The sequence below is a fragment of the Bos javanicus genome, chromosome 4, assembly GCF_032452875.1.
Source record: "Bos javanicus breed banteng chromosome 4, ARS-OSU_banteng_1.0, whole genome shotgun sequence".
Taxonomy (NCBI): Eukaryota; Metazoa; Chordata; class Mammalia; order Artiodactyla; family Bovidae; genus Bos; species Bos javanicus.
In genome coordinates, this window is record NC_083871.1 from 51,548,091 (window position 1) to 51,561,627 (window position 13,537).

The following is a 13,537-nucleotide window of genomic DNA, read 5'->3' on the forward strand; positions in this document are numbered from 1 at the left end:
GAGGAGAGTTCAGGATGGGGAACACATGTATGCCTGTGGCGGATTCATTTTGATGTTTGGCAAAACTAATACAATTATGTAAAGTTTAAAAATAAAATTTAAAAAAAGAAAAAAAAAAGATGAAAAAAAATTTTTTTAAGAAATATGCACTTACAACTCTGGGTAGAGAAGATTTTTTAAATGTCAAATGCCAAAGACAGAAAACAAACCTAAAACAAAAAGTACAGGTATGGGCAGCAAGTTTTTAAAAATTGAAACTTCTGATCATTAAGAAAATAAAAAATTAACAAAACCCACTAGAAACAAATAACAGGCTGAGGAAAATAGCCTTTCAAAAAGCAATAAGAAAATAAAAATAAACAAATAATATTAAAAGGCAATCAATTTACACCCCTCAAAAACATGTATATATAAATGCTTAATACATGTGCGTGCATGTTAAGTCATTACAGTCATGTCTGACTCTTTGAGACCGCACGGCCTGTAACCTGCCAGGCTCCTCTGTGCATAAAAACTGTTTAAACTCAGTAGGAGACAAAAATAATTCAAATAAAAATGATAATACACTTTTTAACAATTTGGAAATGTTTTTAGAATTATAATACCTATTGTTAGGACTGAATTTTCATACTTTAGTTTAAGGAAAGTAAATTAATACATCTTTTCTGGAAGGCAATTGGAAAATCTACTAAAATTTAGCTTTTAAAGAGATGTGCATTGAAAGATTATTTATAACAGTGAAAAATTGGAGGCAATCTAAATGTTCAATGATGAGGAACTGATAAAATAAATTATGGTACAGCCACATGAGTCATTAAGCATTAAAATGACTAGGTAGAAAAGTATCTAATGATATGAAAAGGCATTCATAATGCATTAAGAGAGGTAAATTTATAATGCATTATTTAAAGTAATGATTCACATCCCTTCGTTAAGTATATATATTCTTATCGGAAAAAGTTGGAAGATAAGCATCAAGTTTATCAATAATTATCTGATAATTTTCTTAATCATAAAAACACTCGAAATTAATAAACTTTAGATAGAAAGTTGTATATACCTTATGATAGTAAATAAATGATAAAAAGAAAACACACATACAAAAAAATGGAAGTGTAAACACACAGGCAGGGATATACCCAGAATTTACCATAAAATACAAACAGTACTGGCTTACATACCAAAGGAAAGGCTTATGATTTGAGAGAGTAAACAAAAGTGTCAAATTTTTATTTATCTTGATACACTACAGTCTGATGGAAATTTTTGACTTTATACTAACTGCTAAACAAACATTTTACATATTTGACATAGAAAATAAAACCTACCCACTGTTCCAACTATGCAATTTTTGCAAAAATGTATGTACACCAACACCAAGAACAGAATTCAAAAGTATCATCATAGTATCTGTCTACCCTGAAGCATGTTTTTAGATTCAATGCCTAACTGAAAATGTTTTGCTTTTGGTATTTTCCTTTGAGTGTTTATTGATTTAATAACTATTACTAGCAATGTCTTTACTAGAAATCTAAGCTATGTTCTTCATGTTTTATAAGAACATGTTCCTGGACTTGCTGATATAGTAGCAAGAGTAGGCTTAATTCAGAAAATGGAATACTATAAGATATGTTAAAATATTAATTTTAATTTCTGAAATAATAGTTAGAGTCTAGGTATTTTTATATGCTCTAGAAATATGAAATTGGTACTCTAAGACTTGCTTCTAGAGTATGGAAAAATAAGTAAATGCAAATAATAGGAGTATTTGTAAAGGTCGGTATAGACTATATTTAATGGTACAGTAACAGGTAACACTTATGAAGCACTTTCTTTGTACCAAGATATACTCTACATGCTTAACTTTAATTTGCACAATAATTCTATGAAGTAAGAGCTATTATTGTCTCCATTTACAATTTTAAAAAACTGAGACAAACAGTCTAAATAACTTGTCCAGTGTCAGACAGCTAGCAATTGGTTAAAACTAGGATCAAACCAGTTTGGTAACAGAGCCTCAACTCTTATTTATAACCTTAAATCAAAATGAAAACTGTTATAACATGACCTGGTTTTCCCCAAGATGATCATCAGTACAAGCATTGTGATTTGTTCAACATTAAACTACCAAATCAAGTTATGGTAATATCACTGCAATTTAAAATAAATACTATTTTTCTAGGCCCCATATGATAGACACATAATTTAAAAGTTAAAAGGAATCATAGAAACTGTACACCATCACCACATCACACTCATGAGTCACCACTCGATACTGGTTAACTAGAAGACATAAAGAGGCCCCAAGCTCACAGCAAGAATGAGGAAACTGGGCCACCGGTCCCAAAAGAGTCGGACATGACTTAGTAACTAAACAACAATAAACATGCAGTTTAAGCTGTTAAGTACAATACATGATCACAGAAAATTCCTAATTTATAAATCAACTTAATTCTAAAGTTTCACATGTGAGAACAGATGCATTTTGCCCCAGAGACAATATCCTATGAGACATGGTGTTGGATTCCTAAATTCGTCTTTAAAACCACATGTAATGCTAAATGCTTGTGCAGCAACTTTGTGTTCAATAGTACTGTAAAAGCCTAACCAACCCACATAATATTGTTTTTAACAGAAAGAGATTGGATCATCTCTCCATGCAATCTTGAGAGTACCTCCTAGCTACACCTTTGCCCTCTCCATGCACACTGTCATCTACTCTCCAACAGAGTCTTGAGAGAGAGTGCCAGAGTAAGACACAGAAAGTTAATAGTTAACATTGGGACATTGAAATAAACCCTTCAGTTCAGTTCAGTTCAGTTCAGTCACTCAGTCGTGTCCGACTCTTTGCGACCCCATGAATGGCAGCACGCCAGGCCTCCCTGTCCACCACAAACTCCCGGAGTTCACTCAGACTCACGTCCATCGAGTCAGTGATGCCATCCAGCCATCTCATCCTCTGTCGTCACCTTCTCCTCCTGCCCCCAATCCCTCCCAGCATCAGAGTCTTTTCCAATGAGTCAACTCTTCACATGAGGTGGCCAAAGTACTGGAGTTTCAGCCTCAGCATCAGTCCTTCCAAAGAAATCCCAGGGCTGATCTCCTTCAGAATGGACTGGTTGGATCTCCTTGCAGTCCAAGGGACTCTCAAGAGTCTTCTCCAACACCACAGTTCAAAAGCATCAATTCTTCAGCACTCAGCCTTCTTCACAGTCCAACTCTCACATCCGTACATGACCACTGGAAAAACCATAGCCTTGACTAGATGGACCTTTGTTGGCAAAGTCATCTCTCTGCTTTTCAATATGCTATCTAGGTTGGTCATAACTTTCCTTCCAAGGAGTAAGCGTCTTTTAATTTCATGGCTGCAGTCACCATCTGCAGTGATTTTGAAGCCCCCAAAAATAAAAGTCTGACACTATTTCCAGCTGTTTCCCCATCTATTTCCCATGAAGTGATGATCTTCATTTTCTGAATGTTGAGTTTTAAGCCAACTTATTCACTCTCCTCTTTCACTTTCATCAAGAGGCTTTTTAGTTCCTTTTCATTTTCTGCCATCAGGGTGGTGTCATCTGCATATCTGAGGTTATTGATATTTCTCCCAGCAATCTTGATTCCAGCTTGTGTTTCTTCCAGCCCAGCATCTCATGATGTACTCTGCATAGAAGTTAAATAAACAGGGTGACAATATACACCCTTGACATACTCCTTTTCCTATTTGGAACCAGTCTGTTGTTCCATGTCCAGTTCTAACTGTTGCTTCCTGACCTGCATACAAATTTCTCAAGAGGCAGGTCAGGTGGTCTGGTATTCCCATCTCTTTCAGAATTTTCCACAGTTGATTGTGATCCACACAGTCAAAGGCTTTGGCACAGTCAATAAAGCAGAAATATTCCTGTTTGTTTCCAAGGCAAACCATTCAATATCACAGTAATCCAAGTCTATGCCCCAACCAGAAACACTGAAGAAGCTGAAGTTGAACGGTTCTATGAAGACCTACAAGACCTTTTAGAACTAACACCCAAAAAAGATGTCCTTTTCATTATAGGGGACTGGAATGCAGAAGCAGTAAGTCAAGAAACACCTGGGGTAACAGGCGAATTTGGCCTTGGAATATGGAATGAAGCAGGGCAAAGACTAATAGAGTTTTCCCAAGAAAATGCACTGGTCATAGCAAACACCCTCTTCCAACAATACAAGAGAAGACTCTACACATGGACATCACCAGATGGTCAACACCAAAATCAGATTGATTATGTTCTTTGCAGCCAAAGATGGAGAAGCTCTATACAGTCAACAAAAACAAGACCAGGAGCTGACTGTGGCTCAGATCATGAACTCCTTATTGCCAAATTCAGACTTAAATTGAAGAAAGCAGGGAAAACCACTAGACCTTTCAGGTATGACCTAAATCAAATCCCTTATGATTATACAGTGGAAGTGAGAAATAGATTTAAGGGCCTAGATGTGGTAGATAGAGTGCCTGATGAACTATGGACAGGTTCGTGACATTGTACAGGAGACAGGGATCAAGACCATCCCCATGGAAAAGATATGCAAAAAAGCAAAATGGCTGTCTGGGGAGGCCTTACAAATAGCTGTGTAAAGAAGAGAAGCGAAAAGCAAAGGAGAAAAGGAAAGATATAAGCATCTGAATGCAGAGTTCCAAAGAATAGGAAGAAAAGATAAGAAAGCCTTCCTCAGGGATCAATACAAAGAAATAAAGGAAAACAACAGAATGGGAAAGACTAGAGATCTCTTCAAGAAATAAACGCTTAGCCACACTTAATCTCAGTGGGATTCCTGTCCCTTTCATTCAGGGACTCCTTGGCCATGATAAGTCCACCTAGTTCTTTTCTCACAACTGTAACTTCTAACTAGCCTTTCTCTTCTTCTATGACCCTGCAAGTCCCTGCTACTCAAAGTATAGTGCTAGGAAAAGAGCATCTTCACCTGGGAGCTTTTTTCTTTTTTTAATTTTTATTGGCATATAGTTGATTTATATTATTGTGTTACTTTCTTGTGAAGTGAAGTGAAGTCGCTCAGTCGTGTGTGACTCTTTGCGACCCCATGGACTGTAGCCTACCAGGCGCCTCAGTCCATGGAATTTTCCAGGCAGGAGTACTGGAGTGGGTTGCCATTTCCTTCTCCAGGGGATCTTCCCAACCCAGGGATTGAACCTGGGTCTCCCACATTGCAGGCAGACGGCTTTACTGTCTGAGCCATCAGGGAAGCCCTTTCTTTTAGAGATGAAGAATCTTAGGTTCAACTCAGAAACTTCTATATTTTAGCCAGGTGGGAGGAGCCGCTGCCTAGTATGTATATAAAAGTTTGAGAAACATTGTCCTTCTGTCATTAAGGGAGCTAATAATTATTTCTATGTTTAAAAATTTTTGATATCATCATTTTAAAAAATTCAACTAAAAAGTTCCAAAAGTACCACCCCACCCCCTATATCCTCACCTTAGATTCTAACGAAAGTCAGATGCATTCAGTGAAAATGTTCATGCCAGTCTACCTCAATCAGAATCACTGGGGGAATTTTATTCCAGAGTCCATCTCAGACCAAATAAACCACTTTATGTAGGGTCAGACTGGTTACACTAAAGTAAAAATAACCTGTTTCAAAGAAATCTAAACCATATAATTTTCCAAACCTTGTCACAGGAACTGGATAGTACACTATGGGCTGCACAAGTAAGTATAGCCATGTCTTAGGAATGGGGGTTCTAGTAGAGGACGGAAATATTCAGGATACAGGGTGAGTGTAGGCAGTATAGCATTCAAGACCCCAATGGGGTAAGAGAAGAAGTTAGATAGAGGGGATGGGAAAGGAAGCTGAAAAGAGTCCTCCATGACAGTCATCTAGATTTGCTGGAGGTAGCTGACCTTTACCATCTGAGCCACCAGGGAAGCCCACTTCCCTGGTGGCTCAGATGATAAAGCATCTGCCTACAATGTGGGAGACCTGGGTTTGATCCTCTGGAGAAGAAAATGGCAACCCACTCCAGTATTCTTGCCTGGAAAGTCCCATGGATAGAGGAGCAATGGTAGGCTACAGTCCATGGGGTCACAAAGAGTTGGACACAACTGAGCAACCTCACTTTCTTTTTGACTTTCACTTTCAGCTGACCTTAGGTTAAAGGGACATGCTAGTAAAAGTTATGCTTAAAGCTCTTCAAGCCAGGCTACAGCAGTATGGAAACCAAGAACTTCCAAATGTACAAGCTGGGTTTAGAAAAGGCAGAGCAACCAGAAATGAAATTGCAAACATTCCCTGGATCATAGAGAAAGCAAGGGAATTCCAGAAAAAAAAAAAAAATCTACTTCTGCTTTATTGACTACACTAAAGCCTTACAAGCACAACAAACTCTGGAAAATTCTTAAAGAGACGGGAGTACTAGACCACCTTACCTTTATGCAGGTCAAGAAGCAACATACAAACTTGTACGCAGGTCAAGACGCAACAATTAGAACTGGATATGGAACAATAGACTGGTTCCAAACTGGCAAAGCAGTACATCAAGGCTGTACATGCAGAGTACATCATGTGAAATGCCAGGCTGGATGATTCACAAGCTGCAGTCAGGATTTTTGGGAGAAATATCAACCTCAGATATGCAGATAATATCACTCTAATGGCAGAAAGTGAAGAGGAATTAAAGAGCCTTGTGATGAGACTGAAAGAGAAGAGTGAAAACGCTGGCTTGAAACTCAACATTCAAAAACCTAAGATCATGGCATCTGGTCCCAACACTTCATGGCAAATAGAAGGGGAAAAAGTGGAAGCAGTGACAGATTTTAGTTTCTTGGGCCCCAAAATCACTTCGGATGGTGACTATAAGCATGAAATTCAGACACTTGCTCCTTGGAAGGAAAGGCATGACAAACCTAGATAGCGTATTAAAAAACAGAGGTATCACCTTGTCAATAAAGGTCTGTATAGTCAAAGCTATGGTTTTTCCATATGGTAGTTATGTAAAGATGAGAGAATTGAATCATAAAGAAGGTTTAGAACTAAAGAACTTATGCTTTCATACTGTGGTGCTGGAGAAGACTTTTGAGAGTCCCTTGAACTGCAAGGAGATCAAACCAGTCAATTCTAAAAGAAATCAACCCTGAATATTCATTGGAAAGACTGATGATGAAGTTCCAATGCTTTGGCCACCTGATGCAAAAAGCTGACTCAGTGGAAAAAACCCTGATGCTGGGAAAGATTGAAGGCAAAAGGATAAGAAAGTGGCAGAGGATGAGATGGTTAGATAGCATCACCAACTCAATGGACATTAGTTTGAGCAAACTCAGGGATATAGTGAAGGACAGGGAAGCCTGGCGTGCTGCAGTCCATGTGGTTGCAAAGAGTCAGAGTCATAACTTAGTGACAACAACAGCAACAATGAAAAGGGACATAAGTAAGTCAAAGTGCCTACACCAGAGACTACTCATGTGTAGAATTTCCCCAAACACTCTCTTCATTAGCAGTATGCCTGAACTCAAACACCTACCCAATGTCTTTGTCCAAACATGACGACAAAGATCTTCTTTGGCAAGACAGACTATGGGACTTGACAACTCTAGCACCACAAGTCCCAAGACATCTTTATGCCCCTTAAACTTCTGGGGCTTAAGAAATTTAAATAATAAAAGTAGTTTGACCCAAGTTTTACTGATGTGTATCTCAATTTGATGATGGAAATATGCCCAGAGCTGCCTAGGAGTCAAAAATATATTTGAGCACGCACTTGTAAATTTCTTATCATAATAAAAGTATCATGATAACCATATTCTCTAAGTAATCTGCTTATAGAACTCCCTTCCCTTGACTCCCTCTAACTGTCCTTAATTGACTCACATAATTTTTCAACAGTGAGTTTCTCTACTATGCTCAGAGTCTTAGATGTTAAAGGCAATTTTGTATCTGGCTGCTGAGTCAAATGCAGAAAAGAAAAAAAAAAACAAAAAAACAAGTACATAGTTAATGAGGAGAGGCCATAGCTAATATGACTTAAAATTACATCACTATTGCAGAGAGACAAACTCTTTCCTGATGGCATTTCCTTTTTTTTCTTAACCTTTCACAGTCAACAGCAAATTTTATAGTACTTTTTCTATCAGTCCTGAAACCAATCAAACCTTCTTTACACCATAATTATTCTGGTTTAGAGGGACTAAGAACACACAGGACATCTTGAAAGTATGTCCATCTTTTACCAAGAGTAATGTTATAGCAGGTTCGAGAATCCCTGCTCATTTAATGAAACAAAAATTACCAGAATGACACACACAGAGGAAAGAAGAAACACCCAGAAAGAATACAATAAATACCAAGGCATTTGGTACAAGTTGTTTAAAAGGAGAGAGGTCTTATTAGAATAGTGAATTTTTCTCTCCTTCTTTTCTTCCTGTAACCGATAAAAAGAATGGAGTAGAGAGATCAGATGCCCTGAGAAGCTACAATCATCTTAATGACCACCATATAAATTCTTAAAGACTTAACAGTTTTCAACATTTTCACTGCTTAAAACTGCACAGTGAGGCCATGAAGGCTTTACTCTGTGACAAGCCTGAGAAACCCACAGCCTCAGCACACCTGTGCCAATAAATATTCTCTCCCTGCCTTCCCACCATACACATGTCAATTGCTTTCCCCATCAGTCCTTTTCCTCACCCATATTCTGCTGGTTATCAGCAGAAGTTGCGCTGATGGAAATCAACTTTGCCCTTTAAACGTGCTGTCAGTTCCAGACCAGGGGCTTTGGGCCCGGCTTAGCTCAGGAGCATCCATCACTCCTCACTCCCACCTCTGGGTAGTTAATTAATACACCTACAAAGGCTTTAAGATTCCTTTTGCTGGGATATTTTTAGGCTTGAGACATTTAAGAACAAGCTAGTCTTTCTCCACATTCACTTCATTCTTCTACTACTTAATTTTTTCTGTATCTTTGACCCTTAGCACTTCTGGCTCTTGGGTGGATTTCACACAATTCCTTTCCAAGTATAAGCGGAAACATTCCAGTTGGTTCCCCTGTCCTGCCACCAAAATCTGAATTTTCTTCAGATTTGTCCCTGAGGTGACCCTAGAAGAATCCTCAACCTTCAAACTTTTAACCTGTATCTCCTGAGAAGATGCAGAGTAGATCAGCAGGCCCAAGACTGATTACTACAGCCACCATTCTATTTAGTACTGACATACAATCATTATATAGTGATAGAGCAATTATAATCTGATCTAATGGAAGGGTCACAGGCTTTGGAACCAAAGAGACCTGGCTATCACCAAATTTGCCATATGCATAACTTTGGAAAAGTTAATTTCCTGCATCTCAATTTTCCTTTCTGTTGGAGACACTAATGCCTGCTTCATAGCATTACTAGGAGAATTAAACAAAATAATCTTTATAAAGGGCTTAATGCTGAACCTGGAATAGCTAAGATACTCAATAAATATTAAACTATATTTTGATCTGTGTATATCAGACCAAACATAAATTTTATAAATATGTTCATGCATCATCTAAATTTCCATGTTTAGATGAGGGCTTTTGTTCACATGAAACTTCTATCCTGGTGGAATCTAGAGGAACAAACTATCTCACAAGTCAGGCAGAGCATAAAAAGGACTTAATAATTCAGCCTTTCTCCCAGCTTCTACTCAGTTGTGTTTATGTTAATCAATGGAAGCAGCATGTGATGGAGAACATGAAGAAAAATGAGTTTCACCACGGCCTTAGTAATGGCATAACAATTATCTAAAGTAGTCACTTTGATCCAAGGATGACCATTATATGTTATGGCCAGAGAGAATTGTACTTTTAATACTCTGATTCAAAGGCAGAGTTTGTAGTCAGCAAGGCAATCAACACATTTTTTTAAATAGATAAAACTGTTTCCCAAAGTCTGGGTGCTCACATTAAGAAAAATCACCTCAAAAATATCTTAAAAGATAATGAATTCCTCAGCTGCCTTATTCATATTTACAAATAAAATAGCATCACCCCCAAACTACTGCACATTTCCATACAGATAGATAAACAGATAATTTCAAAAGGCAGAAGAATGTCTTCCATGAGGTCATCAAGAGGATTATAAAACATGTGATCATCCTTGTCAAAACAAATGTGGAAACATACTTATTTGGTATGCATTAAGCACAAGTTCTTAAAGCAATGCAACTTGCTGGGCACCTCTTGGGGAGCACTAATGCACTCCTCACTTCCAGAGACATAAAGACCAATATAATTGCAACACAAATCCATCCAGTTGGTACCTAACCTCCCAAAGTAAATATTGTACAGTAAGTTTTCAACTTGCCATCACTTTTACAGGTTACAATCAAGGATACAAAATGATGCTCTGGTGATGTAAAAAGTAATAGATTAGAGTCACATTTGACAGCAGCTGGGGAACATAGACTGCACTTGAGCACCATAAAGCCTGGAGTCCTCACACATGGAGATCTCTTCACAATGCAGGTGACACAGAAGATTGAGAAAACATACTGCAGGAGTACTTCACTGCTGTATTTTTAATTTTTGCTATTTAAAACAATTCAGCATGCAGATATGATTTCAAAATATTACAAATACTTATGTATGAAATTAGCTGAATTTTACCTAATTCTCCTGATACTGTCTCCTGACCTTCTTATGTAGAATATAGGAAAATAAAATCACCCGCAATCTTATATTCCAGTACAATAATGTGATTTGTGATAACAGAAATGATTTTTTTAAAGATTTATTCTACTGAACCCATTTTAAATTATAATACGCCACCTGTGTTCCAGTATCTCTTAGTTCCAAAGCACTTTTTACTTGTCTCCACTAAAGTTTTAGTGGTTTCTTTGTATTTGGAGTTAGATTAGTCCTTTTTCCTGTGTCCCAGATTACCCTATTCCTTTTACAATCTTAAAAATGAATGTAATTATTTTAACTACAGTGAGTTTACAAATAAAAGCCTTACCCCTAAATATAATATGATTCCATAGAACATAAATCTCCAGAAAAAGCATCGTCGAAGGGCATTTATGAGTTTGGGATTTTTCTTTGAAGCCAGTTCTCTGTCCCATTCTCTGCAAAAGAATAAAAAGTGGGACCAGTAAGTTGCATGTGCAAATATTTGAATTCTCTATTTCCCTTAACATAGTTTTATTCACACAAGTACATCCATGGAGATTAACCCAAGTGACCAGAGAGACAAAAACTTGTGGAGGAGCTTCCAACACTTTCTCAGGCAGATATTTGGCTGAATTCAATGCTCCACCATACACTAATTTTCAAGGAGTTGACTTCATGACAAGTCCACATTATATATGCTAAAGAAATGTTCTGGGATTCTAAAAATCAATGAATGTGAGAGTTGGATAAATAAAATACAACTCTTATGAATACACATAACCATGCTTGGAACAAGGTGAAAAATAAATACTTAATTTTTTCCTTTACATCTTATTCTTTATCTATTTGTAACTGTAGTGGATTGTACAAAATTTTGCTGTAAAACCAAAAACAAGGTTAAAAGTCAGGTGGATTTTTCTGTGATTTAACATTAGAAAAACTTATTATTTGGATTTTGTTTTTAAATGTAGGAGTATGGAACAAATATCATCAAATGTCACTTTCATATAAAAGTCTTTGGAAAATTGGGATATAATCAAATTCTGTATTTTCTGGTAGAACAGAAATTTAAAAGTATGAAAAATGGTTGGTATTAAATAAATGTTGCTTTTTCTTTAAATACTATACATCCATAACCTGATTATATTTAAGGTTTTGCCATTACTTTCTGTTAATAAAAACCTTCTTCTTTCCAAGTGGTTAAAATATATCCCTAAATGTTACCCTTCATCTTCCTTTTTATACTGTACAGAGATGAGAAATTTCACAGGAAAGAACTATATAAAGATTCTGCATTTTTTCAACAGCTATTCTCATCACTGGCTTTCTCTACTAGCTCAATGGTAGAGAACCTGCCTGCCAAAGTTGGAGACTCGAGTTCAATCCCTGGGTTGCGAATAACCCCTGGGGAAGGAAATGGCAATTCACTCCAGTATTCTTGCCTGGGAAATCCCATGGACAGAGGAGCCTGGTGGGTTACAATCCATGGGGATGCAAAAGAGTCAGATGCAACTGAACAACAAATTCTCATTACTATCCATCTACCTTTATTAGAGGTGTTCTAAGTTATTCCAAAGGAAGCTCACACATCTGAGATATGAAGGCAGATTTGGCAATCATGGGCATTGTACATGGACACTCGCTTTCCTGAGAAGCTTACTATCTATCATGCCTAACCCCTATGCCATCCATCTATCTGCTCACACTCTTTCCACTCCTTACTCACACACAGTACTTGCCTCCCTTCCATGTCATGCAGTGATTCACAACAGGGTAAGAAGCAAAATATGGAGGCAGAATCTGCCTCTTTCAACGGAAGAATGAGTCGGATGAGAAAACCAGGAAGACAGGTGGTACATAAACCAAAGAAACGATTTCAAGGTAGGAAGAAGTGGTCAACCCTGAAGTCATGGTAGGAAGATGTCATTATATTTCATATTAAGAGACCTCTGGTGAACATGGTCAACATCATTTTAATAACATGGTAAACACAAAAATTATAGTCAGGGAGCTGGGATGTAAAGGAAAGGAGGAGAAGTGGAGAAACCAGGAGAGCAGAGAATATTAAGAATGAAAAAAATTAAAAAAAAAAAAAAGAATGGGGTAGTGATCTGAGGGGGAAAACAAAGTTGCAGAATTTTTTTTAGTGGATGGGACTTGTACTACTGGAATGTGAAGGAATTGGCAGTGAGGGTAGATGCTGTGTTAGACCCAGTAAGCATTCTGAACACCAAGAGCTGAATCACAAGGGAAGAAATTTTATACTTAGCAAGTACCTAGCTGAGTTATACTCATGAAATGGATGTGTGGTTTGCACACAGGAGAGTTACACAGAGTTCAAATCCAAGGTCACAAGCTGAGCCAGATGGACCAATGTACTTCAACTGCAGGGTAACTGCCTGAGGGCCTTTGTCACAGATCAGTTTTCGAAATATGAGGCAGGGTCACTTTCCAAGGGTGTAGTGGAAACAGTGACTGACTTTATTTTGGGGGCTCCAAAATCACTGTAGATGGTGACTGCAGTCATGAAATTAAGACACTTACTCCTTGGAAGGAAAGTTATGACCAACCTAGACAGCAGAGTTGGACACAACTGAAGCGACCTAGTAGCAGCAGCAGACAGCATATTAAAAAGCAGAGACATTACTTTGTTAACAAAGGTCCATCTAGTCAAGGCTATGGTTTTCCAGTAGTCATGATTGGATGTGAGAGTTGGACTATAAAGAAAGCTGAGCGCAGAAGAATTGATGCTTTTGAACTGTGGTGTTAGAGAAGACTCTTGAGAGTCCTTTGGAATGCCAGATCCAACCAGTCCAACCTAAAGGAAATCAGTCCTGGGTATTCATTGGAAGGACTGATGTTGAAGTTGAAAATGCAATATTTTGGCCACCTGATGCGAAGAGCTGACTCATTTGAAAAGA

The 13,537-nt window shown here is 37.7% G+C and overlaps 1 protein-coding gene across 2 annotated transcripts in view; it reads right to left on the reverse strand.

Annotated features, from left to right (window-relative positions):
* The window catches only part of CFTR (CF transmembrane conductance regulator), a 318,734-nt gene that overhangs the window by 261,679 nt on the left and 43,518 nt on the right, over window positions 1-13,537 (reverse strand). For both annotated transcript variants that reach the window (XR_009735898.1, XM_061414023.1), the window contains exon 3: window positions 10,963-11,071. Coding sequence is in view for 1 of the 2 variants with exons in the window: in XM_061414023.1 (XP_061270007.1) it covers window positions 10,963-11,071 (109 nt within the window). In the remaining variant the exon portion in view is untranslated. The remainder of the gene's footprint in view (window positions 1-10,962; window positions 11,072-13,537) is intronic.